A 24,980-nucleotide genomic window follows, 5' to 3' on the forward strand; every position below is an offset into this window, starting at 1 on the left:
TATTTCCTTGGGTAAACTAGATTAAAAAGGGAGAGAAATGAAAAAAAACCAAACCCCAAGACGTTTGAAATTCTTTGTAAATTGGTGCTTGAGGTAAGCCTGTGAGTTGATCTTTAAAAAATTGTGTTTTCTGTTCCACAGGAATCTATAGGAGCTCCATGGTGTGGAGGAGATAAACAGGAAGCACTCCCAAAGCAGCAGGGTTGAAATCCTTAGACCCCCCTGTTGGGGCAGCTTCCCCATAATTCCCAATCTTCCCAGCTCCCAGAGGGTGCTGTGCACTGGGTTCAGCCAGGCTTCACTCCTCAAAAGTAGCTGGAAAGAAGTTTCTTGACAGAGCTGTTGTCAACTCCTTCCTCTGCTCCACAAACAATTTGTGCCTGTGGTTCTGATTTATGAGAAGAGGCAGGAACACAGATCCCAGGACCTACACGCCTTTGCAAAAAATAGTTGAGTAAAGCTCACCACCATCAATTGCTGGGAAAATGCCTTCAGGGGGAATTCCGGTGGGAAGCCTGCAGGGGGAGGATGCGGACCAGCAACGCTGGCCTCTGTAAGCCGCTCTCTGAGATGCAAGCTGAGGTCTCAGCATGGCATTGGGATCCATCAGTTCTGCAGCTCGCAGGGGAAAACCACTCTCCCATCCTTGTTCATTGGGCCTGTCTTAATACAGATGAATCAGGGAAGAATGAAGTACACCAAGCTTATTAATGTTTCTTTAATTAGTAACAGAGCAAATATGTCTGGACTTTGATTATTTTACACAGAGAATATTGGAATGATGTATCAGGTGGTTTTATGTCCATTTTGCTCTGTTTTATTTCCATGTAAAAATATACATCTGGTATACAAGATTTAAAAAAAAAATAGATTTTCACAACAAAACAAGTGCTTTGAGCACTAAAAATTCACTTGTGCACTTTAATGTTGGCCTAAACATTTACATTTTCTAGCCACATCCCCTCCCTACCCCAAAAGTGGGCAAACCCCAGACTATAAATAGTATCTGTGTCAGATACAGAAAACTTTCCTAGAAAAAGAGCAGGAAACACAAACATAACAATTCTGTGGCTCAGACAAATTGATTTTCACTCCCTCAAAAGAGTAAAAAAGGAAAAATAAAAATATTTTTGTCCAAATTAAAATGGCACAGGGAACACAACACTACTTATCAGGCACTGCAAGCAGAAGGGGAGGAAATTTTGAGACATTATACCTTTCAGGAGAGTAATGGCACAGACCAGGTAGCAAGAGTATGCTTGCAGATGGTCAAAAAGGTTTAAGAATCACAGAATAATACCGGGTTGGAAGTGGAGCTCAAGAACAGAGTAGAGGAAATGTCTCTTATGAGTCCTTCTTCACCTGCTGTAAGGTTGGGTGATGGAAAACCAACGATTTCTACAGCCAGCATCTGCCCATCTTGAGCCAAGACAACACATCAGGAAATGCTGACATGTTGAAAATGTTGTTTTCTGGCAACCATTTCTTTTCACTATCTTCTGAGACTTTCTCAGGTAGACTGTGCTGATCACACTGAATAGTGACCTCGTTCACCTCCTCGGTCATGGGGCCACCTTGCCATTAGTCCAAGCAGTGTTGGATGCATCTTAAAACATCATCAAGTCCCCTCTTCCAAATGTGAAAAATCCCTTGAAGGGAAAAACGGTCCCTTTGGTAAAGCATGAATTAGGGCAGAAGGAGACATTCATAGCTCATGGTTAAAAACAGCACATCAACAACTAGGCACGTGAAGGCAGTGGGATGAAATGCCACCAGCTTTGCAGAGTTGATCTCAGGTGTTATCACAAACCCACTGCATGGGTGGGAAAGGTAACAGGCACTACTTGGTAGCCAAGGTCAGACCTGCTCAAGGGCAGGAATTGCTAATAAAATATTTGGAGAACACTACAGCTGAGGACAAAACAAGAGGGAAGGTCTCTGAAAATTTGATGTCAAACACGGGATCGAGTCTTAGAAATCAGAACGTGCAATAGTAAACCAGCCTTGCCTCATTCTCCAGTAAGTCAGTGGCTTTCTAAAACAGGAACCATACAACAGAGATTGGGAACGATTAAAGGAAGAAAAATCTGTCCAGAGGTTCTTGGAAAACTTAGGATTCAGCCCTGGCCTGAAGAGGCTCTTCTGCAGTGTTCATAGATCAGTGAGTTGGAATGCCCAGAGCAAGTCCTTGGGAAGAGGTCTTCCACCACAGGGTGTCTTGTCCCACCAGACTCTGAGTGAGCCAGCTGAGTTCGCCAGCCAGAAGACTTCAGTGGCAAATTCGTTCTGTCATTTCTTTCTGCATTGAAGGGGGAGAGAAAAGAAAGGAACAGTAAGTGCAAAAGACAGGTTTGAGTAGCATGGCGTGTCAGGCAGTTTGGGAGGTGTCCAAAACCAACCCAGGGAAGCAATTGTGGGAGTCTCAGGAAGCCTTTTTCTATTTCCCATGGCAGCCCTCCTGGGAACTCAGCTGCCTCAGCAGCTCCATGCTGGCACTCTCCCCAGTCTCTGTGGCACAAGGTTATTCTGGCTGTGCCCTAGCCTTGAGAGCAGTCCAAGGAAAGAGCTTTGGCTGAGGTGTTGAAAGATGAAGGTCCCGCTCCTGGCTCAGCTGCAGAGCAGCCAGACAAGGTGATGCCACTCTCAGAGCCTCTCTTTGCAGCTGCCTTGGGAGATGGGACATGGAGCTGCTCCCAGTTCTCGCTTCAGGAGCTGACCACAGCTCACACAGAGGACCTGTGGTTTCAGCAAGGGATCCCACAGTCACACTGCAATGCAAATGAGTGCTAATAACAGAGGCTGCAGGAAACCTCCAGTGAGACCAAGCTCTGTTTGGGATAACAGACTTTTCTTCAGCCAGAATGGCCTCATGCCAGCTACATTAGGAAGGTGTCCAGCTTTCAGCTGGTGGAAGATAGGATTTGTCCTTGTCTTAGAAAGCTCAACTAATATCTTGTAAATCCTGCAGTGAGGAAAGTGTGATTCTGGCTCATAAGGTTTGTGGCTTGTGAATCTGTGTGTGCCCACAGCTCCCCTTATGCGCCCCAGAGGAAGGTTTGCACATTAAAATCTACTCCTAAAATAGACTGGAAGTAGAACTGGTCCATGGAGAAGGAAAAATGCTACTCTGAAAAAAAGAACTAGAAAAGAGGATGACCCTTTAATAACCCTATAAAAGTCCCTCTAGTTATAAAAGCAAGGGAGACAGAAGCAGCAATCTCTGATCTTCAGTGCTGAGAACTTTGTTTTTAAATCCATCAGGGACAGTGGCAAAGAGAAGGTTTTCCTGTAGGAGTAACATGCAAAATCACTCAAGTGCAGAACCTGGCCATCAAATGACAAGTTGGTGCTTTGCCACAAAATCACATTGCAAACAGGAAATGTTTGCAACATCTTGGAAGGAAAACGGTGAGAGGACTGTGAACATCCTCTTGCAACAGCATTGAGCCCACCTCACTAGCACAACACCAGGCACAAAAGCAGCCATGAACAGGAGGGATTGCAGTGACTAGTGGGCTGGTAAGTCACCAGTGAGCTCCTCAGACCGGCCCCAAATGTCCAAGGCATTCCTCACATTCAGGAAATCCCCACAGCTCTGCCTTAGTGCATAAGCAGCTGGACCCCTGCCAGTGCTGCAGCCCAGCACCACGAGCTGCCCTCATCAAGGAAGCAAGTGCATGGCTTCTCTCTGCCCCCATGTTCCTTGATTTACTGAGAGAGTGAATCACTGCCTTTTGCTAGTTCTGCCGCACAAAGGATCTCATTCTCAGCTCCCAAGATCTGCTGCTAAGAAATCACATCCCACAGAAGCTTGACAAAAGGGAAATTGAAGCAGCAAAGGGAGCTTCAGCCAGAGGAAAGCTTAGAAGTCTGTCGTGGGATTCATGGGGACTAACTAAATGCAAAGGTAGGACAGTGGTCTGGGCTCATGAGGCAGCCTGGTTGCAGGACACTCTCATATACACCTAAAGCAAGTCACTGCCTGAGGGAAGGAGACCCTTCCTCCTCCCTGGTCCTTCCTCTCAACCCTGTAGTTGGGTCTGCTTGAGGCTTGGAGGGCAGGCAATGAGACACAGATAGACCAAGGGCAAATGTGTCTCATTTCCTTGTAGTTTAACAGTGGTTGCATCACATGGAAAGAATCTGTTCACCTTAGATTTATGCAGACCCATCAATCATCTCATGCCGCATGTGAGTCACTGGCACTGAAAGCCCATTTAGCAATGTCAGTCTCTGCTTTGGCTACCAGGTTTAATTATTGACATTAGCAAGCAGCAGTCCAAGGGGATGACACTTTCATGGACTGTATAGCCATGCTGAAGAAGTTTGTCATGAGGAACACTGATGGAGGACACACTGATGCTGAGCTGCCATTTTCAGGAGCTGAGGGCCATTGTGGTAATATATGTCACAATTGAATTCTACAAAATAATTAAAGTCGATACTGCTGTCATTCAAGTCTCCCCTGATTAGATCATCATCTCTCCATCCCCCAAAATCATGATTAGGGCAGACAGGCAGCAAACTAAGACAAATGAAAGCAGAGGAGTAAAGTGCTTAGCACTTAAGCGCAAGGGCATCTCCTCCACCTCCAGATCCTAAGCAAGCAGCTGGGACTCTTCTCAGCTCTTTCTTGGATATCCTCTTGGTCTTCTCTGACTCTCTGCTGCTGGATATGGCCTTTTCTTCAACCCAGCCCTTAACACAGCATGCAGACTACTGGGTTTCCTATTAATTCTTCTTCCCACTGCAACATGTCCTCCGTAGGTCAGACGACACTCAACCTTGTCTGTGACAAACCTGCTTCTCTTACAAAACTTACTGTGTATTTTCTAGTTTATGTGTCCTGGGCTGTCTGGCCTCTGCTTCCCACCAATCCTGCTGTTCTCAAGGACTGTCACCTTCTGCCTGGCTAATTGCTTCCTAAGGAAGGCTGTAGGGAAACTGGGAGCTCCAGTGAGACCTCTCCAGCGTGGCCTTGACAGCTGTTGTCTGAAGCTGTGTGTCCTATCAGGGCTTGCTTTTCCTGCAGCCTCAGTGTAATTCACACTAGGATCTCAAGCAGAGAATGCTAAAAGAAAAACTGTGGAGAAGAGACTTTGGCTCAAATCTGACTCCTGAAAGCCATGTGGGCAGAACTGGCTGGAAACACTTTGATGTGCAAATTGCATTAGAGCTACCAAGTCAGTAAGGGGACACCACCCTGTGGAGGCCTCGAGGGTACTGAAGAGGGATTCACAGACATGACAGCAGAGGCAGAGGTTAAGAAAGGGTCAATGGTTTCCTTGGTGCTGCTGGGGATTTCTTTCTTAGACCACAAAGGCTGACAGTCCCAGGACAGAAGACATGACTGTGTGTCTGAGGTAGGGTGGCCAAAAGAGTCCAGAGAGGGTCAGCACTGCTTAGAGTCCAGCCCCAACCTGAGTGCTGGACCATGCCACTCTCACCCTCCACCTCCAAACCCGTGGCCATCCTTACCAAAGGCTCCAGCTCCCGGTGGTCAATGAGGCTGAACTCCCTGATGAAGTAGTAAAAGTGCTTGTAGCAGGTGTTGACATGAGCCTCAGCACCCATGTTGATGATGCTGTCAAAGTGGTGGATGTAGACATGGACAAAGACACGGAAGAGGCGGGTGAGGATCTTGGTGCAAACTTGCTGGAACTGCTTGGGGAAGGGAACACCTGCAAAGCAGAAGCAAATTGGAAGCCATTTGAATGTTTCCAAAAAAAACCCAGTTAGCATTTAAATGCCTCTGTTATTCTTGACAGGCAGTCACAGATGACATGGAAGGACACCCTTGGCTAGCCAAGAGTGACACTGGAGCAGTGTGTCATCGAGCTCTTCCCACATATTCCCTCATTGCCCAACTAGCAATTTCACACAGTGTAGTGGTTTGGTCCAAAATACTCATCACTTACTTATTTACCTTCTGTGAGATAAGAATTAGGAGAAAGCAAAGCAGTCACAAAACTTAAAAGAATATAAAGAAGTTTATTAACAGACCTAAAAGGAAGGAAAAAAAAATCAGACCACACCTTCAGAACACTTCTCCTCCCCTTACCTTTCTCCCTTCTCCCACTGACAATGTAAAAAAACAACCCTTGAGACGTTCAGTCAGTTTACCACTTCTATAATAACCTTGTTCAGTTCACTTAGGGAGAGGAGTCTCTCTTGCTCATGCTATGGAGACATCTCCACAAGAAGTTCTCTCATGGCTTCAATATCACAGCAAGCCAGCTGCCCGGGTTGGTTCTCTGCTCGCACCTGAGAGTCCCTTGCCCCGACTTACAGCTTTCCTCACAACTGCTTTCGAGGGTCCAATCTTGAGCTACTGGGGTGCCATTTTAAGGATGAGCTGTTCAGAAACAAAGGTTCTCTTCACCCATCTCTGGGAGCATCTTCATCTCTAGGAACAGAGGTCTTCTCCTTCCGATTTGGAGCAAGAGTCCTCATCACTTCCATCTCTCCCTGTTCAAACTTCTCATCAAATTACAGCTGCTTCAGCCTTTGCTTATTTCAGCACAGGTACTTTTGCTCACAATTACAGTCATTTGCTTGTTTCAGCACAGATACTTTTGCTCACAATTGCAATTTGAATGCTCCACCCCCCCATGCTTTCATGAAATTACAACAGGTACTCTGATGTATCATAGTCTATCACCACCATAGCTTTACAACAGAATTTCAGCTTCTAAGCATCTCCTCTTTCTCCTCCCTCAGGGTTTCAGCTCTTCCTTCTTTACTGACTTTGGTGTCTCTAAGCTGTTTTCTTCACCTTCCCTCTTCCTCAGACTCGGAAGAGGATTAATGTCTGCAGGCTTCATCTCTTCTGGAGGAAACTTACAGCACTAAAAAAGGGTTAGTCTCACCCAGGCCTTGCAGCTGGAGTTTGCTTATCGCTGTTGGTCGCATGATCTTTGCTGGACATTGGGGCAGCGGTCTCAGACGGAGCAGGGCTGTGGGGGCCACCTGCACAGAGCAGGGCTGGCAGGGGCCGCGGGTGGAACAGGGCTGCACGGCTCCAGGATGGCTGTGTCCCAGCCCGGCCCCTCTGGGCTGCATGGCCCCACCCCCAGTTACCTGTCCCAAGGCCAGAAGCAAGAGAGAGCTTTCCCAGAGTTTGTTCATTCTTACATGTGGACCACAGAGGCGTGTCAAGCTCTTTAAGTGGCTTAAAAAGTTGTCAATATTCAAACTAGCCAGTTGATCGGTTCTGTCAGGTCATAGAGGAAGCTGTAAGCACCTCTTTGCAAGAGAATCACTTCTGGAGCTATGCTAAACCATGACACACAGGCATGGGCTTAGGATTTGGAGCGTTGCCCTAGAAGACAAAATTTCTCAGCCATTTGAGGAGGCCACAACTCTCCACATCTAGCTCAATCCAGAGCAATCTGGCAGAAGATCCTTCTGCTCTCTCTGCCTGCCTTTCCCCTACAAGCCTGTGCAGGCACAGCAGAAGTTGAATTGTATTTACCCAGGTCCATGAACAAAGCCAAACCATCTCCCAGCAGAAAAGATACCTTCCTCTGAACCCAAAAGCACAGCTCGTACTGTTTTCCTTTCTCATCACACCCTCAAACATCACTCCTGATGCATCAACAGAAATGGATGGGGTTTCTCCCTTTTTCCTGATCCTTATTTCAATACAATGTCTCATTAAATCAGGAAGAAAGCCTCCCATCTTAATGATCTTTGGGTTGTAATTTCATTGTGCCTGTATGAGCCTGAGATGTCCTCACAGGATGGGACCCACCACACCTGGCTCTATACTTCCAGCTTTGTTCCACACAAGGACACAGAGTGGGATATTTCCATCCTTGTTAAAATATGCCGCTATCACAGTGAAAATCTCAGGGCGTGATACCATCAGTGCCAGCAACCTTGGGGTAAATCTCTAAAGGAAACATGGCTTTGAAACACTAAACTTTTTGGTTGTTGCTTCTTTTTAGTGAGGAGGAGAATGAAACAACTGATACTTGTTTTCCTGAAGCTTCTTCCTCTCCCCAGAGCAATTCAATGCAAATACACAAAGAAGAAAATAAAAACCTCCCTTCCCACGGTTGTACCAGCCTCCTCCCTGAGCTTCTTATTAATGCAGCACATAACCTCCTGAAAATCCTTCCAAACAAACTCTGCTCAACCATGGCCAGCTCACACATTTTGCACCCGGGAAAGCATCAGCAAATCTCTCAGCTAAAAAATTTTAAATGGTAATTCTATCTTTTAATCTTTCTCATCAGCCTTGCTAGGCAATTAAAACTGTTTTTTCCCAAAGGCTCTTGGCAGTTTTGTTTCACAGCAGCAGTGCCGAGCCCCTCTCCTCTGTGGGTGGCAAACGCAAATGTTCCATCCTTCCGACATCACGTGTGGAGTCTGTTTTCAACCGCCAGGGCTGGGCAGGTTTTGGGTTTGGAACTCATAAAAGAAAATTATTTTGGTGTAAAGCAGAGTCACCCTGAGCACAGCCCAGTCTCCCTTTCCTGCATGCACAGTGTTGGAGCAGTGGGCAGGGCTGAAGCATCTGTGCTCATGCCACATCTGGATGTCCCAGCCACCACTTAGAGAAAGACAGAAATCTTGGCTCAGCGTCACACAGAGAGGTGGTTTTGAGACTGATTCGTGGCTACTGCTCTGCATAACCACGAGCACACCGCAGCCCCAGGGCTGTTCTGCAGCAGGGACCTCAGCATGACCTGTTTCACTGCCAGCTCTGACAGATCCCATTAGAACTTTCCAGAAAAGGTGTTCACACCTGGCAAAGTACAACCAGGCCGTCCCTATGCCAACACCTTAGAGATGTGACTGGAAATCTGCTTCTGCCCAGCACCCTTGGCTACAGAGCTCTCCTTGCCTCCTAGTCTGACAGGGATCAGAGAGATCTCCGGGTTCCCCTGCAGTCAGGTGCTTTACAATGGCTTCATTTGAGCCTTCTGTGCTGATTGAGGATTCGCTGAGCAAATCAAAGCTGGAATCACCCAGCCGGGGACTCAGACATGCCATTAGGGTGGCCCCTGCAGACCAGCTTTGAAGAACTGGTCAAGAAACAATTTTTTTAATGAAGCTCATCACAGCAAATAACTTCTGCTGAATGCATATTTCTGGGCTGTGGCTGGGGAATATCTACTGTTCTGGACAGCCTGACATCTCCCTGGGACCAGAGGAGAGCAGCTGGGATCTGAGCAAGTGCCCAGGAGCAGGCACAAATGTATTTGCTGCCTCCAGTTTGTCACACGTCCCAGTCACCAACTGTCTTCCTGGTCAAAGCAGGCAGTGAGGGAGAAATCAGACCTGATAATCACCAGGAATTTATTGCAAAACTGCAAAGAGTGATAGTGAAGGAAAGCAGCAATCCTCAACCCAGTCCTGAGCTGAGAAGGAAATAAGATCAGAGAGTGAACAGCAGATCAAACAGATTCAGTCTCCCAGGGCTGACAGCATCTATGGTGCAGATCCTGCTGTCAGATGAGCCACCTCCAGTCATGGCAGATGGTGACAAGTGGCTTTCCACGGCTTTTGTCCTGAGGTTAGCCAGGAATTCTCTTTTCTTATACATCTGTCACCAGCAAGTCCTCATGGACATGCTGGCAGCTGAGAGACTTAGAGGGGACACACCTCCAGCTACAGTCTGAGTTCCCAAAAGTAGCTTTGGCATCAGGGAAGAGAGGTTTAGCATAAACCACAGAATCAAAGAATAGTTTGAGTTACAAAGAATCTTGAAAGGTTATCTAATTAAAATCTCATGGTCATCAGCAACCACGGGACTCCTGGACTCCTATGCTTAATGACGTGTGGAAAGATACCATCAGGCTGCCAGAACCTCCAAGCACAATTCTGGACTACTCGACCTCTGTGTTTAACGTGAACCGGGAACATCGGAAGCCGCGGGGAGCTGAAGCTGAGCTGCCCGTCTTTGTGTCCATCACCAGGTGTCAGTGTGTGGCCGTCCCCTCCAGACATGGCCAGGCTATAGTGGTGGCTGCCTGTCACTAATGGATTTCTACAGGTCCCATGTCAGGATACACCCCTCACTACGGTCCTTGGGGACCAGGGATCACTCGGATCCGGCTCTGACTCTTTCTCCCTGCAACACTCTCACTTGCACACCTGCCCAGGGAGGCACAGCAGGGTCCTGCTTCCTCCCCCTGTGCTGCAGCCGTGCCTGTCTTCTGTGCCAGCACCCTCGATGCAGGCTAGAGATGCTTGACCGGACCCTGCATCTGGCACAGGGCTCTGTGCCAGCTGATCAAAGCACTTCCCCTCGGGAAGGAAGCAGGGCGGATATCTGATATGCAGATTGCCTCTGCCAGCAGTGGTGCCTCGCTGCTGATCTCCAGTGACTTGGAAAGCAACCCACAGCAGCCCCAGCAGGCACTGGCCACGCTGGTGGGGAGCATTCCCCATCTCCTTGCCCAGAGCTGAAAGAAAAGGGCTCTGCAGTAAAGGCTGCATCTGAGAGCAGCAGAAGGATCCGGCATAAATCCGGCTTGCCCTGGGTCAGTGCTGCTGGTGCAGCGGATGTCCAGCAGACAACACATGTGACATCCTCTCCAGCACGTGAGGGGACCCAGCCGGGGCAGGCTGTGCCTCCTCCCTGCAGCCAGGCACACACTGCAGCCAGCACGTCCCAGCCAGGGGAAGGCCGTGGGACAGGGATCTCTGGCCTGTCCTGCCCTTGCAGGTGTTCAGCTCTACGCCGAGCCAGCCCAGCTCGCTGCCATTCCCACCAGAGCTGTTCTGGCTGCTGGGAGGGGTCACTGCCACAGCGAGTGTGGAGCGATGGGGAGCATTCCCCACGCATGGAGGGAGGCAGCTGCTCCCCTCAGGGCTCCCACCTCCCTGCTGGGCTGGGCCAGGCAGATCAGCCTTACGGCCAGCACAGAGAGACCCCTTCAGTGGCCAATGCACCAATAAATGGCATTTGAGAGTGAGGCAGTGGTGGCCCTTGCTTAGGGGACTTGCTCCATCTCAAAGGTGGCACATCATGGCACAAACCAGGGACAGTAGCAGATGGATGAGACGGAGGGATGAGGCTGGTGGACAGACCCTGCACGGCTGAGATGTCCTCTTAGCAGAAATACAACAGGCCAGGGGAAAGCCAGGATGGAGCCCCAAGCTTTGACAAACCACCTCAACAGGGTGATGCTGCTTGGGTTTGCTTGGTCCTACACACCTGCAGGGACCAATAAACACCATCCTAGTTCATCCCATTCTAACTGCCCCATGGGGACAGCAGAACACCACCAAACCCACCTGGGCTGATTTAAAAGCATTGAAATTACCTCTACATTTAATTCCCTGTTGCTCACCATCCAGCAACCTTGGAGAAAGCAACAGCAACCCCACAGTCTGGCAGGCAGTAGCCACCCTCTGACCCTTCTTGCATGAAGTTTAGTTTAGACATTAGGAAAAATCTCTTCACTGAAAGGGTGGTCAGGCATTGGAAGAGACTGCCCAGGGAAGTGGCAGAATCACCATCCCTGGGAGTGTTCCAAAGTCATGTGGATATGGGACTTGTGGATATGTTTTAGTGCTGGACTCAATGATCTTAGAGGTCTTTTCCAAACTTAATGATTCTGTGGTTCTGTGAGTGATGAGCAGGGGACCACAGGATGCAATGTGAGCTTGCTCAAATGCCTGGAAAAAGATTTATACACAAGGTCAGCTCTTCTCTTCCATCTGTGATCACAGGCTGCACACAGACCAGCCTGCATCGGGGAGCATCACCTGTCCCAGAGCAGAGACAGCCAGTCCCAGCAGGAGTGGGAGCAGAGCAACCATCCACAGCAGAGGAAAAGGGAGAACTTTACCCCTGCTCCAAGCCAAGACAAAAGCTGTAAGTACAGCAGGTACAATTTCACTCCAAGCAGAGTGACTCACAGCCCTGAAATGAATTGGCACCTTTAGTTTGTCTTGGACGTTTTGCTTGAAAATCCCAAGATATGATTTAAAGCTCCAAGGAATCTGTTTTCCCCACTCTGTGCTGATTGCTTCAAAACATAAGGAAACCATGTGTAGAAAGGAAATGAAAATAAGAAGTAACAAAGTTACAGTAAGGGACTGCCAATGGGTCCTGGATCCTTCCTGCCATCTCCTCTGCCTAACACTCATGCACCAGCCAATTTAAATTTTTCATGGTGAATCAGTGCTGGGAAGCTATTTTGCTTCTTGGCAATTGTAATTTTTTTCCTCTTCAAATGCAGTAATTCAGTGAACTTCGTGATGAATTGTTGTTGTTATTTCTCAATTTCATTTTGGCCACCGTGGTGTTCGGTGATTCATTTTTCCTAAAAATAAGTCTTTAAAGCCCTGTTTAAAACTAATGGCATGATGGCAGCTGCAAGCTGGTGTGGTATTAATTTTGGAAGAAAAAAAACCCCCGAATTATGTAAAAAAGAGCCAGCTGAGAGAACACCAATAATTAGCTGAATTCTGAACATTCTTCTCCTATTGTTATGGCGAGAAAGTATCGGATAATTTTGCACCAGGTTTTCTCTGGTTTTTATAATTGTTTTGGGACTGTGCTTGAATGACAGGCTTGAGTTTTGAAAAGCTTTCCAAGAACTGTTACAAAACCTCCTGTGGCCGGTGCTCTCTGTCGAGCCACAGGCAAATCTGGCAGAGAGTGCGGGGTGCTTCCAGCGCTGGGGCTGCTCCAAACCCTGTGTCTGCACTCGTTTAACAACGGGGAGGTTTCACCAGCCACGATGGTGCTGAGAGAGGACACCTGGCCCTGTGCAACCAGCAGCCTGATGCTGGGCTGACCAGTGCAGACACAGCTATGGGCCCTGGAAACCCCACCCAGCCAACCTTCTCCTCAGCACAGCACTGCCCAGCAGCATCTCTCTAAGACCAGGCACCACAGGGTAGAACGATTACTGGGAGGAGATGATATTTTCCAGGTGATAATTTGTTCATGTGGCCACTCACTGAATAAATCTACTGATATAGTTTTACCAGCTGGTGAAAGTACACCTGTAGAATCATTTATTGGTCTCCCTGCATGGGAAAAATGCTTACTCTCCATTTAAATGTATTTTTCAGGACAGCTACATTGGTTGGAAGAGTGGAAACAAAGCACTAGCACACACAAAATGATATGGGTTGTCTGGGAAAGCTGCTGCTTCTGTAGATTTATAGCCATCAGGTTGGCATAGCTCACCCCATGGAGGGATTTGTGTCATCTTAACTGGCTGACAAACAGGTCCCCACTCCAGAGAAAGGATTAGACAGTGGGATGGAGCCCTGGAGGTGGATTTCCCTGGGCATGGGGAAGACACAGTATCTCCCCCAACCCTTGCTGTGATATGCAGGGGCTTGGCAGCCCCCCCAGACCTGTTAATAATCACCATCGGGATTTTCCACTGGTGCCATCCAAGGGCTGTGGTCCTGCTGGTTAACTCTGCCAGGTCACAAACTGTCTGCTGGTGTCGGGCTCCCTTCCTGCCGTGTCAGATGCCAGCTGTCCCTCTGGCCTCACTGCAGAGCTGGCAAGAGCTCTGCATCACAAAGATTGGCTAAACCGAAGGTGTTTGTCAGTCTGTTCCCCTCCCACCTCTGACATGTACTGAAGGAGCAGATGCTTTAATGTACAAATCAGCCCAGCTCTGCTCTGGGCACTGGAGCTGTGACCATTTACCCCAGCCAAGGCCTCCCCTGTGATGCCTAAGGACCCTGTGAGCCCACAAGCCAGTGCACCATCTCTGCTCATTTCCAGCTGAGCCTCTCACCCTGGGGTGAACCATTTCCCCCCTCTGACCCATGAGATGCCTCTCAACTGTCAGGAGCCTACGAGCAAGCCCTGCTGAATCATGTGCTGCTTCAGGCTGTGTAGCTCTTGGATGGAGGAGGATGCTGAGGTTAGCCTCAGGCAACGTTTGTGAGTTTGGGGAACACTTTCTGTGTCTAAGAAAAACAAATTTAGAAAAGAGAAAAGTCTGTTTTGTCTGCGGTCAGGTGGCCTTAGCCAGGGAAACCTTTGTGCTGGGGCAGCTTTACTGCACATGGCAAAAAGGGGCCAGGAGGGAAAGCTGAGATGCACAAAGCTCACGAAACACCCGCTGAGGTGGTGGGCAGCTGTGCCTAAGGACCTCTCCAGCACAAGCAGGAGTGAAACAAACCTTCATGCTAAATCCCATCTCTGCTGCTAACATCCAAGAGTCTCACCACAACTCCAAAGCATGACATTTGTAATTTCCCCTCATCACCTCATCAAGCTCCTTTCTCTTCCTTAAAACAGCTCACATCTCCTCTGTGTCCTCTCAGTGCCTTATTCCATTTGCCCTGGGTCTTTTCCCAAGGGCTTGCCCTTTAGGAGAGTGGCTAAGCACCTCCATTTGGTCACCCTGGCCACTGTCCCTGAGCCCCACATCCTGCCCAGCCTCCTCTGTCATCCAGTGCATTTCCCTTCAGCCAAACACTCCATCTTCTGAAATGCCAGAGCTGCCAAGCAATTACCCACGGAACAAGACAGGCCAGTGAAAGGCAGATAATTGGGGACACACTGATGACAAAGTGCCACCAGCTCCCTCCTCCCCCTGGCTCCCCCAGCAGCCTTTCATGTGTTTTAGAGTGCAACCTCAGCCTGAGCTCCCTTTCACATGTGTGAGGCCAAAACCACCAAGACATGCTGACATGGGGACTGAAGTCATTCAAGGGTCCCCACAACAAAGGGGCTTGGAAAAGGAACCCCAGGAACAGCCTTGGAAGAGAAAAAAAATGGATTTGACCCATGTTCACCTACAGTCAGCCTGGATCTCACCCAGAACTGCCCCCACACTGAAATGAAAGGAGAAGTGGAAACCAGAGCCATCCCTACCCACATCAGGATGTGCTCCAATTCAGAGGGGGAAGTGCCAGAAATGAGTTGAAAACCACCAGGGCCATGACTGTATTAGGCTTTTGTACCTCAGAGAGAGATGTGGGAGAGCAGAGGGTGCTGCAGTGTCCCTCCCATGGCTGCCTGCTTTCTGCAGTGTTAAGACTCCCTGTACACCTTCACTCCCCAGAGCAGTGTCAAGCAGCATCACATGCTAAATCCCACCTGAAAGCATGGAATTGGATCAGGACACTCTCCTTTCTGTCTGGAGGGAAAACAGTAAATCCACAGCTGTGCCTCTGCTTTTAATGGCATGCAGATCTTCTCCTTGGGGACAAGCCACATCACACACTCCCCAAAGGCATCCTGCCTGTCCTCCAGCATGAGGATCAGGCACTGTGCTACCCTCCCTGCCTGCCCCAGACTACCAGTGAGGGGAAGAAGGCATGGAGTGCCTGCAGGTCTTGGTTTCAGGGAGCTGTCCCACCCTAACTCCAGGCAAAGCCAGAGCAGCCAGATGAGATCAGTGGTCTGGGGGGGTCACTCCATCCCAAAGCCAAAATAGTTTGGCACAACCAGGCTGCAGGCACTGCCTCCTCTCTTGCTTCCAGAGACCCACGACCCCTCTCAGACTCCAAGGGCCAGAGACTTTCCTTTAAAAGACACACGGCTACAACAGTGAGTAATGCCAGCAATCCCACACAGAACATTTCCTTCAGTGTTTCCCAGCATATTAATGAAAATCTTGATCATAAGCTGCACTGATTTCATACAGCTCTGTCTCCCTGGCAAACAAAAAAGGTCAAGCAGACTTGCAAAGCTATGCCTTTTTCCCCCCAAACCCCTTAAATCTTTTTTCACTTTCAAGTAGCTTCATGTTCCATCTGAAAAACAACCACTCCGAGGCACGACCTGAGATTCTGGAAGCCACATCAGCTCCAACCCTTGAACTCATCTCCCCAAATTACAAGGAAGCAGCCAAGTAGCAGCTAATATCAGCCTTGGCAGCTGCTGAGCATTGCAGGTCAGCAGCAGAGGGGTTAGTTTGCAAGCTCTGTTGCCTTTGGCAGTAGCTGCAAGCTACTAAGGCCAAACTTTTTGAAGAGGTGTATTACACACCCTGGGCCTTGGCAGTGGAAAGGCCACATCCTGGGGATGGACATCTCTGCTCAAGTGGTGCCTCAGCTACATAGCAAGATGTGATGTATTATCAGGGGTGAGATGGAAAGCGTCTGAGGAGTGAAGCAGCAAGACTGGACAAGGGTTGGACCTTGGGACCATGAACCTACATGGAAAACCAGAAAGAAATTGAGTTGATTAGCTGAGAGAAGAGCAGGCATGTGATGACCACCTCTAACCAGCTCTGCAGTTCAACTTCTTGAGGAAAGGCAAGGAAGCTAATGACCTACCAGCCTTCATTTCTCACAAACACAGAATAAGTTCAAGCACAGAAAAGGAGAACATTGTGTTCCACATCCCCTAGTAGCAGGATGAGAAATCCCAAATTCAGTTTGCAGCAAAAGGGTGTGGGACAGACACCGAGGAACACCTGGAACAGGAAAGGCCACAATACTTGGAATTGCAAAGTTCATCAAATACCAGCACTGAGGTGCACCAGCAGTTTGGGAACCTGCACCAGTTACAACCCAGCCTTCCTGCAGGGAGCCAGAGCACACTCACCTATCCTGGTGGGGAAGATGTCCTCGTTGTTAATGAGCATCTCGATCCAGTCCATCAGCATGCACATGTACTGGGGAGCCGACAGCTTGGTCGGCTTCTTGTACTTGCTGTCGTCCTGCCACCTGTACTCGTACTTGAGCCCCCCGGACATGATGGGGCAGCTCCTCTCCGTGCAGTATTCCGACATGGTGCCGTAGATGAGGTTGATGCGGTTGAAGAAGTCCACCACGTGCACGGCGATCCAGTCGTTGATGCTCTCGCCAGGAGGGAGCTGCACCACTGCCTTCAGGTCCAGCCCGGACTTGAGCGAGGCCTGGGCTTTCTTGTACAGCTCAAAGCGCTGCGTGCCCGGCTCAAACTTCTTTCGGGGACGGAACGTTTTGTCTTTGTTGAAGACTTGCTTGAGACACAGGGCCATTGCGGGCAGGGCCAGACAGGGTGAGGGCAGAGGCTCAGAGCGACATGAAACCCAAGGCTGGGGTCTTCAGGGGTGGAGGCTTCTGGGAGGAGAAAGAGACACATTTCAGTCACACATGAAGACAGCTGCATGTGCAGGGTTTCACACCAGAATGCTGACTGATCCCATTGCTCTGACAGGACATGGGGACAGAGATTTGGAGTGAGCTTCTGGCCCCTCCACACCCACCAAGGTGAGCTGGAGCAGCTGCTGCCACCTCACAGAGCAGCTCCTGGCACTGGAGAGGGTGAGCCCTGCCACATGTGCCCCACACAAGGCTTGATGGCAGACAGAGCCCTTGCTCCCTCCTGAGCACCTCAGGATCTCACCAGGCTCCAGCCATCCTCTTCCCTCCAGGCTTTTACCTGGAGGTAAAAGCTACTGCAATAAAGTGAGAGCTGTGATATCAGCAGAGTTCACCAGCCCAGGCAGTCCCACCCTGGTGGCCTTCTCCTCTCCTGGCAAAGGGGAAGCATCTTTTTCCCAGGGACTTCTCAGTACAAATAACCCCTGACCCTGCAGCAGTGGCTGGCAGGCGACGCCCTGGGGACCACGCTGCGACTGCAGCTGGCTGCTGGTTCACACAGCCCCAGAGCCAGGATCAGTGGGAAAGGGGGGGATTATTTTTGTTGTTCTGCCCGGTGTGTTTGTCCAAAAGAACAAAACCCACATCCGAAGAAGGGAAACACAGCCCAGCACAGCAGAACAACATTGCCAGGATGCCGCCAGCTCTCCAGGCATGCACACAATGCACACGGCAGCCCTTGGGGTGGTGGAGCTGATGCTCTGGGTGACTCCAGGGCTCAGCAAAGTGCTGAGCTCACCCCTTCCTGCCCAAGATTAGCAGCACAGATGAGGGCTGAAGTATTTTCCTTTTCCTCTCTCAAATCCAGTGGAAATCCCATCCGCCCCAGGCTGTCCTGGACAGGCTGGAATTGCGCATTTCGTTACCTGCACTAATTGCCAGTGATGTTAATGTGAGACCAAGGCCTCCTTGTGCTAAACGCTTTGCTGAGGCTTAGGGAAGAGAAAGTCCTCCAACAGCCTCCCCCTGATGGGAGGAGATGGAGAAGCAGTTAAGAAAAAGGAAGGAAAATACTTATGGAAAAGGGAAGTGATGACCCAAAGTCACAGCAGGAGGGAATATTGCAAACCTTGGATGAACATTCATCATTAAAAGACAACTTTAGCCAAAATCTTTTATTTAAACTCTGTTTTCTAAACTCAGTCCCGAAAATGTGTGTTTTTAGGTGCTTTCTGCCCCACGGAGAGGGTCACAGCCATCACACAGTGTTATGCAGTATGGCTTCAAAACCAGGGTATTGGCAGACCTTCCCCATCTCATGTGGCTGGGTTCGATTTTAATGGCCACATCCCTGTCACCCTCACGTATTGCCTCAGGGGGATTTTTCTTGGATGCTTTTCTCTTGCCCTGCTCCAAGCAACTCGCTCCACCCATGGCAAAGAGCTTCAAAAAAAGAGCACAATCTCTCCAAAATGCCAGCCAATGAAGCCAGCATGATGTCATGACTCCTATCTGTCCCTAGGGAATGGCCTGTGCTACAGCAGTCCTTATGGATCCCACGGGAGGCCAGGGGTCTCTGGGCACAGTGAGGCTGTAAAGAAAAGCCCTTATCCAGGACTTCCTGGATTCCACATATTTAAGCACATCCTGTTGATAACACCTCTAAAAAAAGCCTTCTGGGGAGTTTGCTAACACATAACACTTTCAAAAATATGTATGCATACATATATATTGATATATAACTACTGCAACAGGGATCCTAATCTAGTAATGTAGGAAGTGCTGGGATACCCTCGGGATGAGGCACTCAGCAGGCTTTGCCTGTAGTGCAAAGTAGAAGTGATGGGGCTGAGCAGTGCCTGGCCCTGGAGCCAGGTTTCCCTGGAATTTCAACAAGGGAAGTCATGCCAACAGACATTTCTCTGTGTCACCATTCCTGCTGGCCTCGGCTCCATCTGCTCTGCTTCAGGAGCTGTTGCTGTTTGCAGACTCTTCCATGCAGAGAGTGGGCTGTTCCATGGTGATGAGCAGCCACCCTGGCAGATGATACCCCATCAAACATGTCACTTGCAGGGGCTGACAGCAGTGAAATCAGTTCTCTTTTAATGCCTCACACTGCAAGTCCTCTGCAAATATTGAGACATCGACTGGGAAATAAACACCTCATCTGCTGAAGCCAGACCTGTAACTCATCTACAACTGCATCTCTGCATTATCCACAGCTGGATCTCGGTGTTACCCTGCAAGCTGCTCTCACTCATCAGGCAGGTGGGAATGTGCTTCGTGGTTCAGCACCATCAGAATAAAAAAAAAGAGCAACAAACCTGCTATACGCCTGCCAGATGTTTTCCTACCATGCATAGAGTGGGAATGGGGACTAAAACCCATTGCTGCCCAAGTGCTGGGAGCTGACCTGTCCCTGAGCCTGCAGGATGCCAGCATGGCACAACAGCCTCTCTGCTCCCCAGGCAGCGGTTTTCCTTTCAGGATCCTCGTCATCACCACTACCAAATCACCAAGTCATTAAAAGACCTTGTTAATCTTTACTGGAGAAAAATGTTCTCCAGAAATTACATTTAATACAAAGCCAAAAATACATCCTGGGATTTATGACCTGAAGAAGCAGAGAGAGGCACTGAGCCAAAGAACAGATTTGTATTCTGCCTTGCTCCAGAGCTTTCAGTGCCCAGAGAGATTGATGTAGAGGGAAGGATGGGAGCAGTGGTGGCCAGGACCAGGACATGAAATCCCAGCTCTGGCCCTTGGAGCTGGGGCACTGAGATGGGATGCACCAGCTCGGAGCAAACAGGCTTTGCAAAGTCACCAATGCCTCAAATTCCCCTCAGGCAGAGACTCAGCACCCACCTGTTTTCTGGGAAGAAAAGCAAAATCCTCTGTGAATGGACCTGGACACATCCTGAGTCTAACTGGTGGAAAAGGGCCTCAGCCCATGCAAAATCAGATTTTTCCAGTTTCCACCTTTATGCATCCGACCCGACCGGTGCTCTTCCATCACAGACCAAGTATTTGGGGCAGATCCATGTAAAGAGACGGAAAATGGGAGATCTTCCAACATCACCTGAGTCTGATGTTCAGAGCTGTTGTGTTCCTGGAAATCATGCTGTGGTCCACTGGGGCTTGGGGTGGGGCAGGAGACCCATCCAAGTCCTAATTGCTACTCACACTGCCTGTTTTGGGAAATCCTAAGGGTGAGCTGCCATCCAACAAGCTTAGACAGCAGCTTCCTACAACATGACTGTACAGATCCCGCCCCAGCCAGCGTGGGCAGGGCCTGGGCCAGTGCCACAGCAGCAGCCTGCAGGTCTCTGCCTTCAGTTCCCACATCCAAAATCAAAGCTTTTCCAAGAGGAACCTTGGCAATGGTTGCAAATCCCCTTCCCCACGCCACAGTTCCCATCACAGGGTGGTGCTGGCACTCCAGGGGTCCACAAATCCCTTTCTGAAGTATCTGCAAACCCCCAAATCAAACCTCATCCTGTGCTTGGGAGTGGACAAGGGGTGAAGTAGGTGGAGCTGGAGACTTTCCCTGCTGTCACCCTGTGTCCCCACAGAGGAAGGCTGGAAGAGGATGAACGAAGCTTCTGGAAGGAAAGAGACTGCCATTTCCCATGGGACATCCACACCATGACATCCTTAGTGCTTACCCCCATCCACACTCCCAAAATAGCCTTGGCTTTGAGGAGCGTGGCTACAAACCCAGTTGAGTGGCCACAAAATCCCATCCCTGCCCATGAAGGCTGCTGGGCTTCAGTCCTGCCCCAGTTTTTGCTGCTGGCTGCAGTCCTGCTGGTTTTAAAAGCAGCAGCAGAATCAAAACTCAGTGGGGTTTAGCAAGAACCAAACGAGCACAGGGTTAAGCTGTGCAAGGACAAGGCAGAGCCACTGCTGGGGAGGTAGCAGGCACAGACATGTGAAAAACTGATGTCCTAGATTGCTGGCAAGTCCAGAGACGAAAGGAAATTAACTGGATGAGCGGGATGCAAGTTCAGGGTCAGACTTAGCTGCTAATTTCAGATTTGAGGGTTGGTTTTGTTTTTTATCTAAACTAGCTTTCTTTCTTTCTTTCTTATCATTTGAAAACCACAGAGGAACACATCAAGGCGATGGCTTTGTTGCAAATTAAAAACAACTCTGAAAGGTCTCTTTAGAAACGACAAAACAAAAGGGGAGAGCAGGCAGAGCCATGGGAGAGGGGTTCCTCCCCCCAGTGCTGCAGGCGTGGGGGCAAGGTCACCGAAGAAAACCTCTGGTTTTGACCCCAAATAAGCTTTGGTCAGAAACCCAGCAGGAAGAATCAGACAGATGCACTGCCAGACTGCTGGGTGATGGTCACAGTGATGATCCCTGGCTCCCTGCCTCGGTGTCCCCAGTTTAAAAACTTCTCTCCCTCCCCAGGCTCCCTTTGTATTCAGGGCTGCAAAAGCAAAGGCTTCAGGGGGAAAAGTGCTTTGCAAGTGTCCCTGGGAAGCACTAATGACCGTGAAGGGTAAGGAGAGAGGAAAGCTCCAACACCAGTAACTCCCATGGCTCCAGTGCCAAGTGCATCCTCCCTGGACCCATCCTGAGACAGTGACATACTTGCAGGAGCATCTGCCTGGAAGCTGCAGCATTAGCAGCACACTCCAACCCTTGTGGGCAGTGCGACCACTGGGGAGCACAACGAGGGGTCCAGCACTGTGGGCAGCCTGCAGGGAGACTCCAGCTCCCACGCCTTGGGAAGAGGCCAAGGAGGCAGAGCACAGCCCTGTCCAGCTCCAGGTGCCTTAGAGCAAAGTGTAAGTTAATTACCAGTGGCTCTGCACATCCCCTCGGGCTTCCCTGGGGGACCTTGCCTTTGGGGCATCCACATATCTACTGCTTCTCTGCTTTACGGGATTCCCTTCCCAGCCCCATCGCAGATGGAGGAGCAGGACAGCGTCAGCTCAGCCACCATGTGCCAGAGCCCTGAGACAGACAGACAGACAGACAGACAGACAGCCTCCAGATGGACAGTCTGCCCAGAAACCTGCTGGCCCCAGCTGGCTTTTCACTGCTCTAGGAAGCCCCACTGACTGGCTGAGGAGTCAGCAGCCAGCAGCCCTCTGAGCTTCCCTTCAAGCCCCAAAGAAGTCCAGATGCAGTTTGGTCTTCAGCTTGTCCTAGAGCATCTCTGCAACCAGAGCTACTTCTTGGGACTCATGCCCCAAAGACCGAGGCTGCTTCTCCCAAGCAACCCTTGAACTGCAGCCACTGCAGCCCTGACCTAGGGAGGGACTGTGGGCAAATGGTGCTTCCAGGGAAGGGAGCTCATTCCCTCTCTTCCAGCCTTTCCAGCCTTGTAATCGTCTAAGGAAGAGAGGGCTGCAGAAGGAGGGTGCTGGGGAGCAGAGTGCTGGGGCATTGGCTCCACTCTCTCTGTGCTTCCCGCTGGAGCCAAGGCCCAGCTGGGCTGTCCGTGAGAAACGGGGTTATTGGCTACTGATCCCAAATATAACCCAAACGATAGAAAATTCCAGGAAATGAGCCAAGACAAGATGCAAGGAGGGGGATCAAGGCCCAGCACACGGGCTGGGGGAGCTTCAGAGAAGCCCTGGGCTCTCAGCAGCATCTCCCTGCTGCCAAACCCTCCTTGTGCAAACTCCCCTGGTGCCGCAGAGACCCATGAGAGCATCCATGAGCACAAATCCCTGGAGCAGAGCAGACTCAGACCCCCACACTCCAGCTGGGGACAGCTGCCAGCGGGAAGCTGTGCTGGTGCTTCCCCTAACTCACATGGTGCTTGGAAATCCCCAGCTCGTGAAAAGCGGACCTGAATGGCTTCCAGGAACGGGACTGCTGACACCCACCCCACAGCTGTCCCCACTGTCCCTCTGCTCTGTTCTGCTCCTTGCCCTGCCTCCCTGCCACAGCACCGGCAGAACAGCAGCTCTCTGGCCCAAAGGCACCAAAAAAGTCCTTCCCGAGTCACACAAGACACCTCCAAGCAGAAAAGCAAAGCACCATCTCTCCAGGTTAGAGGCAGCATGTCCCGCTCATTTTAGGCGTGATACCCACTGGGGCTGGGGGCTTTTTGGGGTACCTCATTCCTGGGGGCTGAGATCTCGCTGCCACTACCAGTAACTTGCTGCAAGCCCTGCAAGGAAGTGTCCAATGGCCTCAGTGGTGTCCAACAGCTCCGATTCAGTCCCAAGGGTGATTACTCTGCTGTCAGAGCCGTAATCCCAAACACCGGGAGCTCCAGGCCTGCAAGCTCAGGGAAGAAGAGAGGAGATAAGCCAGCTGCTGAAAACCCATCTCCACCGCTTGCTCTCACCCAGTTTCTCCACCCACAACTTTCCACCCTCCCCCCGACACCGGCAAAGCTGCTGCCGGTGCTGTCCCGTTCGGGAAGCGCGTGTGCTGCCTTCCCCTGCCTGTCCCCCTTCCCCTGCCTGTCCCCCTTTCTCTGCCGGCCATTTGCATGGATCCCTGCCCAGCATCCCCAAACAGGCTCCCTGGTATTTACACACTGGCAGCTGAGCTGCGACACCCCAGAGGAAGGGGAAGAGCCTTCTGCAGGCGTCCATGGCCCGCCTGGGTGAAAAATTGCTCTTTCCCCGGCTAATGCCAACCCAGGTCTTGCCCATCTCGTGCTTAAAAGCACCCCAGGAGCATCCTCAGGGGTGCGGCGCTGGTTTTTTACATCCCCAGGACTCACCTCATCCCCCGGCACGGCGGATTCCAGTCTCAAATCCCTCCGCTGCACTTTCTGCTCTTATTCGGGAAAAAGGAAAAAAAAAAATTAAAAAGATGAAAGTCCAAGCCAGGCTCTCTTTCGGGACTGCTGGCAGTTCGGGGATCGCAGCAGCAGCAGCAGCAGGGAGAACTGCCTCGCTCCAGCGCTCACGGGGGTTTCGTTAGAGAAACCGGGGGCCGAGGGTTTTTCTCCGGTCAGTGATGTCACATCCTGACCCTGCCGGCAGCTCCAGCTGTCCCTGGAAAACCCGCTTGGAAGCGGGCCCGCCAGCCCCCACCACCCGCCGCCGTGGGCTCGCAGGCTCATGGGTGGGCACTCACACACACCCACACCCCCGCACCATTCCTGGATGCTGAGATCCTTCTTGGCGTGCAGTCCCGTGCCGCTGGCTGGCTCCGGCTTTCACAGGACAGCAGGGAGCTGGGGAAAGGAGATGAAATCCCGGAGTGTTTTCCCCTCCTCCCCCCATCTTTTCACAGTCCCTCTCCCTTCATCCTTCCCCGCTCTGCACGCACACAAAAAACAGCCGGGGGTTTCCATGCCAGGCCAAGCTGGATGCCATCCAAAACAGAAAAGCCGGAGAGAGGGGAAGAGAAAGAAAGAGAAAACTTTCTCTGCACAGAGCACTTACTTTCCGTCTCTGTCGGAGGTGGGGTGAGTTCTGAAGCGCGTTGCGGTATTTAAATCCTGCTCAGCAAAGGCAAGCCTGAGCCAGCACGCTCGGCGCCGGCAGGAGCGGCCAGCCAGCGTGGGATGGCTTGGCAGGAGCCGGGCTCTGCTTTGGGGTCAGCCTCCTGGGTGGGGGTGTAACACCGGTGTGCACCCCGCGGGTGATGCTGGTGGGTGTCGCAGCAGGGGGAGGCAGAGCATGGCCCTGGCACTCACCGTTCCCTTCCTGGCACGGTGACGTGTCGCTCCCAGGGGATGAGATGTGATGCTCTGGCCTTACTGAAACGTCTGCAAATTGTTTGGCACCGGGACAGTTCTAGTGAGGGAAATGTTTCTGGGCTTTCTTACATGTGTGTTAAACTCAGGTCAAGCCAAGCGTTTGCAGGTGATGGGGTGAGCTGGGAAGTGGGGCACAGGGCAAGGTGGGGTAAGGAGCAGCAGCAGTGTGAGAAAGGAAACCACAAGCCCAGCAGCCTGAGATGGCAGAAAGATGTGGGTGCTGGGCACGTTTGCATAAAGCTGGAGGGTTTAGCATGAGGGTTTGGTTCTCTGAACCCTGCCTGGCATCCCCTACTGCTGCAGCTGGGGATTTATCTCG

The 24,980-nt window shown here is 50.7% G+C and overlaps 1 protein-coding gene across 3 annotated transcripts; it reads right to left on the reverse strand.

Annotated features, from left to right (window-relative positions):
• Window positions 1-723: 723 nt before the first annotated feature.
• Window positions 724-24,356, reverse strand: MOB3C (MOB kinase activator 3C). 3 transcript variants are annotated; one of them, XM_069022624.1, is made up of 6 exons: window positions 24,345-24,356; window positions 23,675-23,730; window positions 23,057-23,227; window positions 16,496-16,995; window positions 5,479-5,681; window positions 724-2,299 (listed from the first exon to the last, which is right to left on the reverse strand). In XM_069022624.1, exons 4-6 carry the CDS (start codon window positions 16,911-16,913, stop codon window positions 2,270-2,272), a joined length of 651 nt encoding a protein of 216 aa, XP_068878725.1. In that variant the 5' UTR covers window positions 16,914-16,995; window positions 23,057-23,227; window positions 23,675-23,730; window positions 24,345-24,356; the 3' UTR covers window positions 724-2,269. The 3 variants fall into 3 exon arrangements, with proteins under 3 accessions (XP_068878725.1, XP_068878724.1, XP_068878726.1); XM_069022623.1 differs by lacking the exon at window positions 24,345-24,356 and having other exon boundaries at window positions 23,057-23,220; window positions 23,675-23,849; XM_069022625.1 differs by lacking the exons at window positions 23,675-23,730; window positions 24,345-24,356 and adding an exon at window positions 23,487-23,519 and having other exon boundaries at window positions 23,057-23,220.
• Window positions 24,357-24,980: the final 624 nt, after the last annotated feature.

This window comes from Aphelocoma coerulescens, chromosome 8, assembly GCF_041296385.1.
Source record: "Aphelocoma coerulescens isolate FSJ_1873_10779 chromosome 8, UR_Acoe_1.0, whole genome shotgun sequence".
NCBI lineage: Eukaryota > Metazoa > Chordata > Aves > Passeriformes > Corvidae > Aphelocoma > Aphelocoma coerulescens.

What these genes read in the sequence shown, in the direction of transcription:
- MOB3C (XM_069022624.1), bottom strand. Translation starts at nt 16,913, where the DNA reads ATGGCCCTGTGTCTCAAGCAAGTCTTCAACAAAGACAAAACGTTCCGT. An exon ending in CATCTTCCCCACCAGGATAG is followed by an intron (nt 5,682 to 16,495) that starts GTGAGTGTGCTC and finishes TCTGCTTTGCAG; the next exon opens with GTGTTCCCTTCCCCAAGCAG. An exon ending in ACCGGGAGCTGGAGCCTTTG is followed by an intron (nt 2,300 to 5,478) that starts GTAAGGATGGCC and finishes CCTTCAATGCAG; the next exon opens with AAAGAAATGACAGAACGAAT.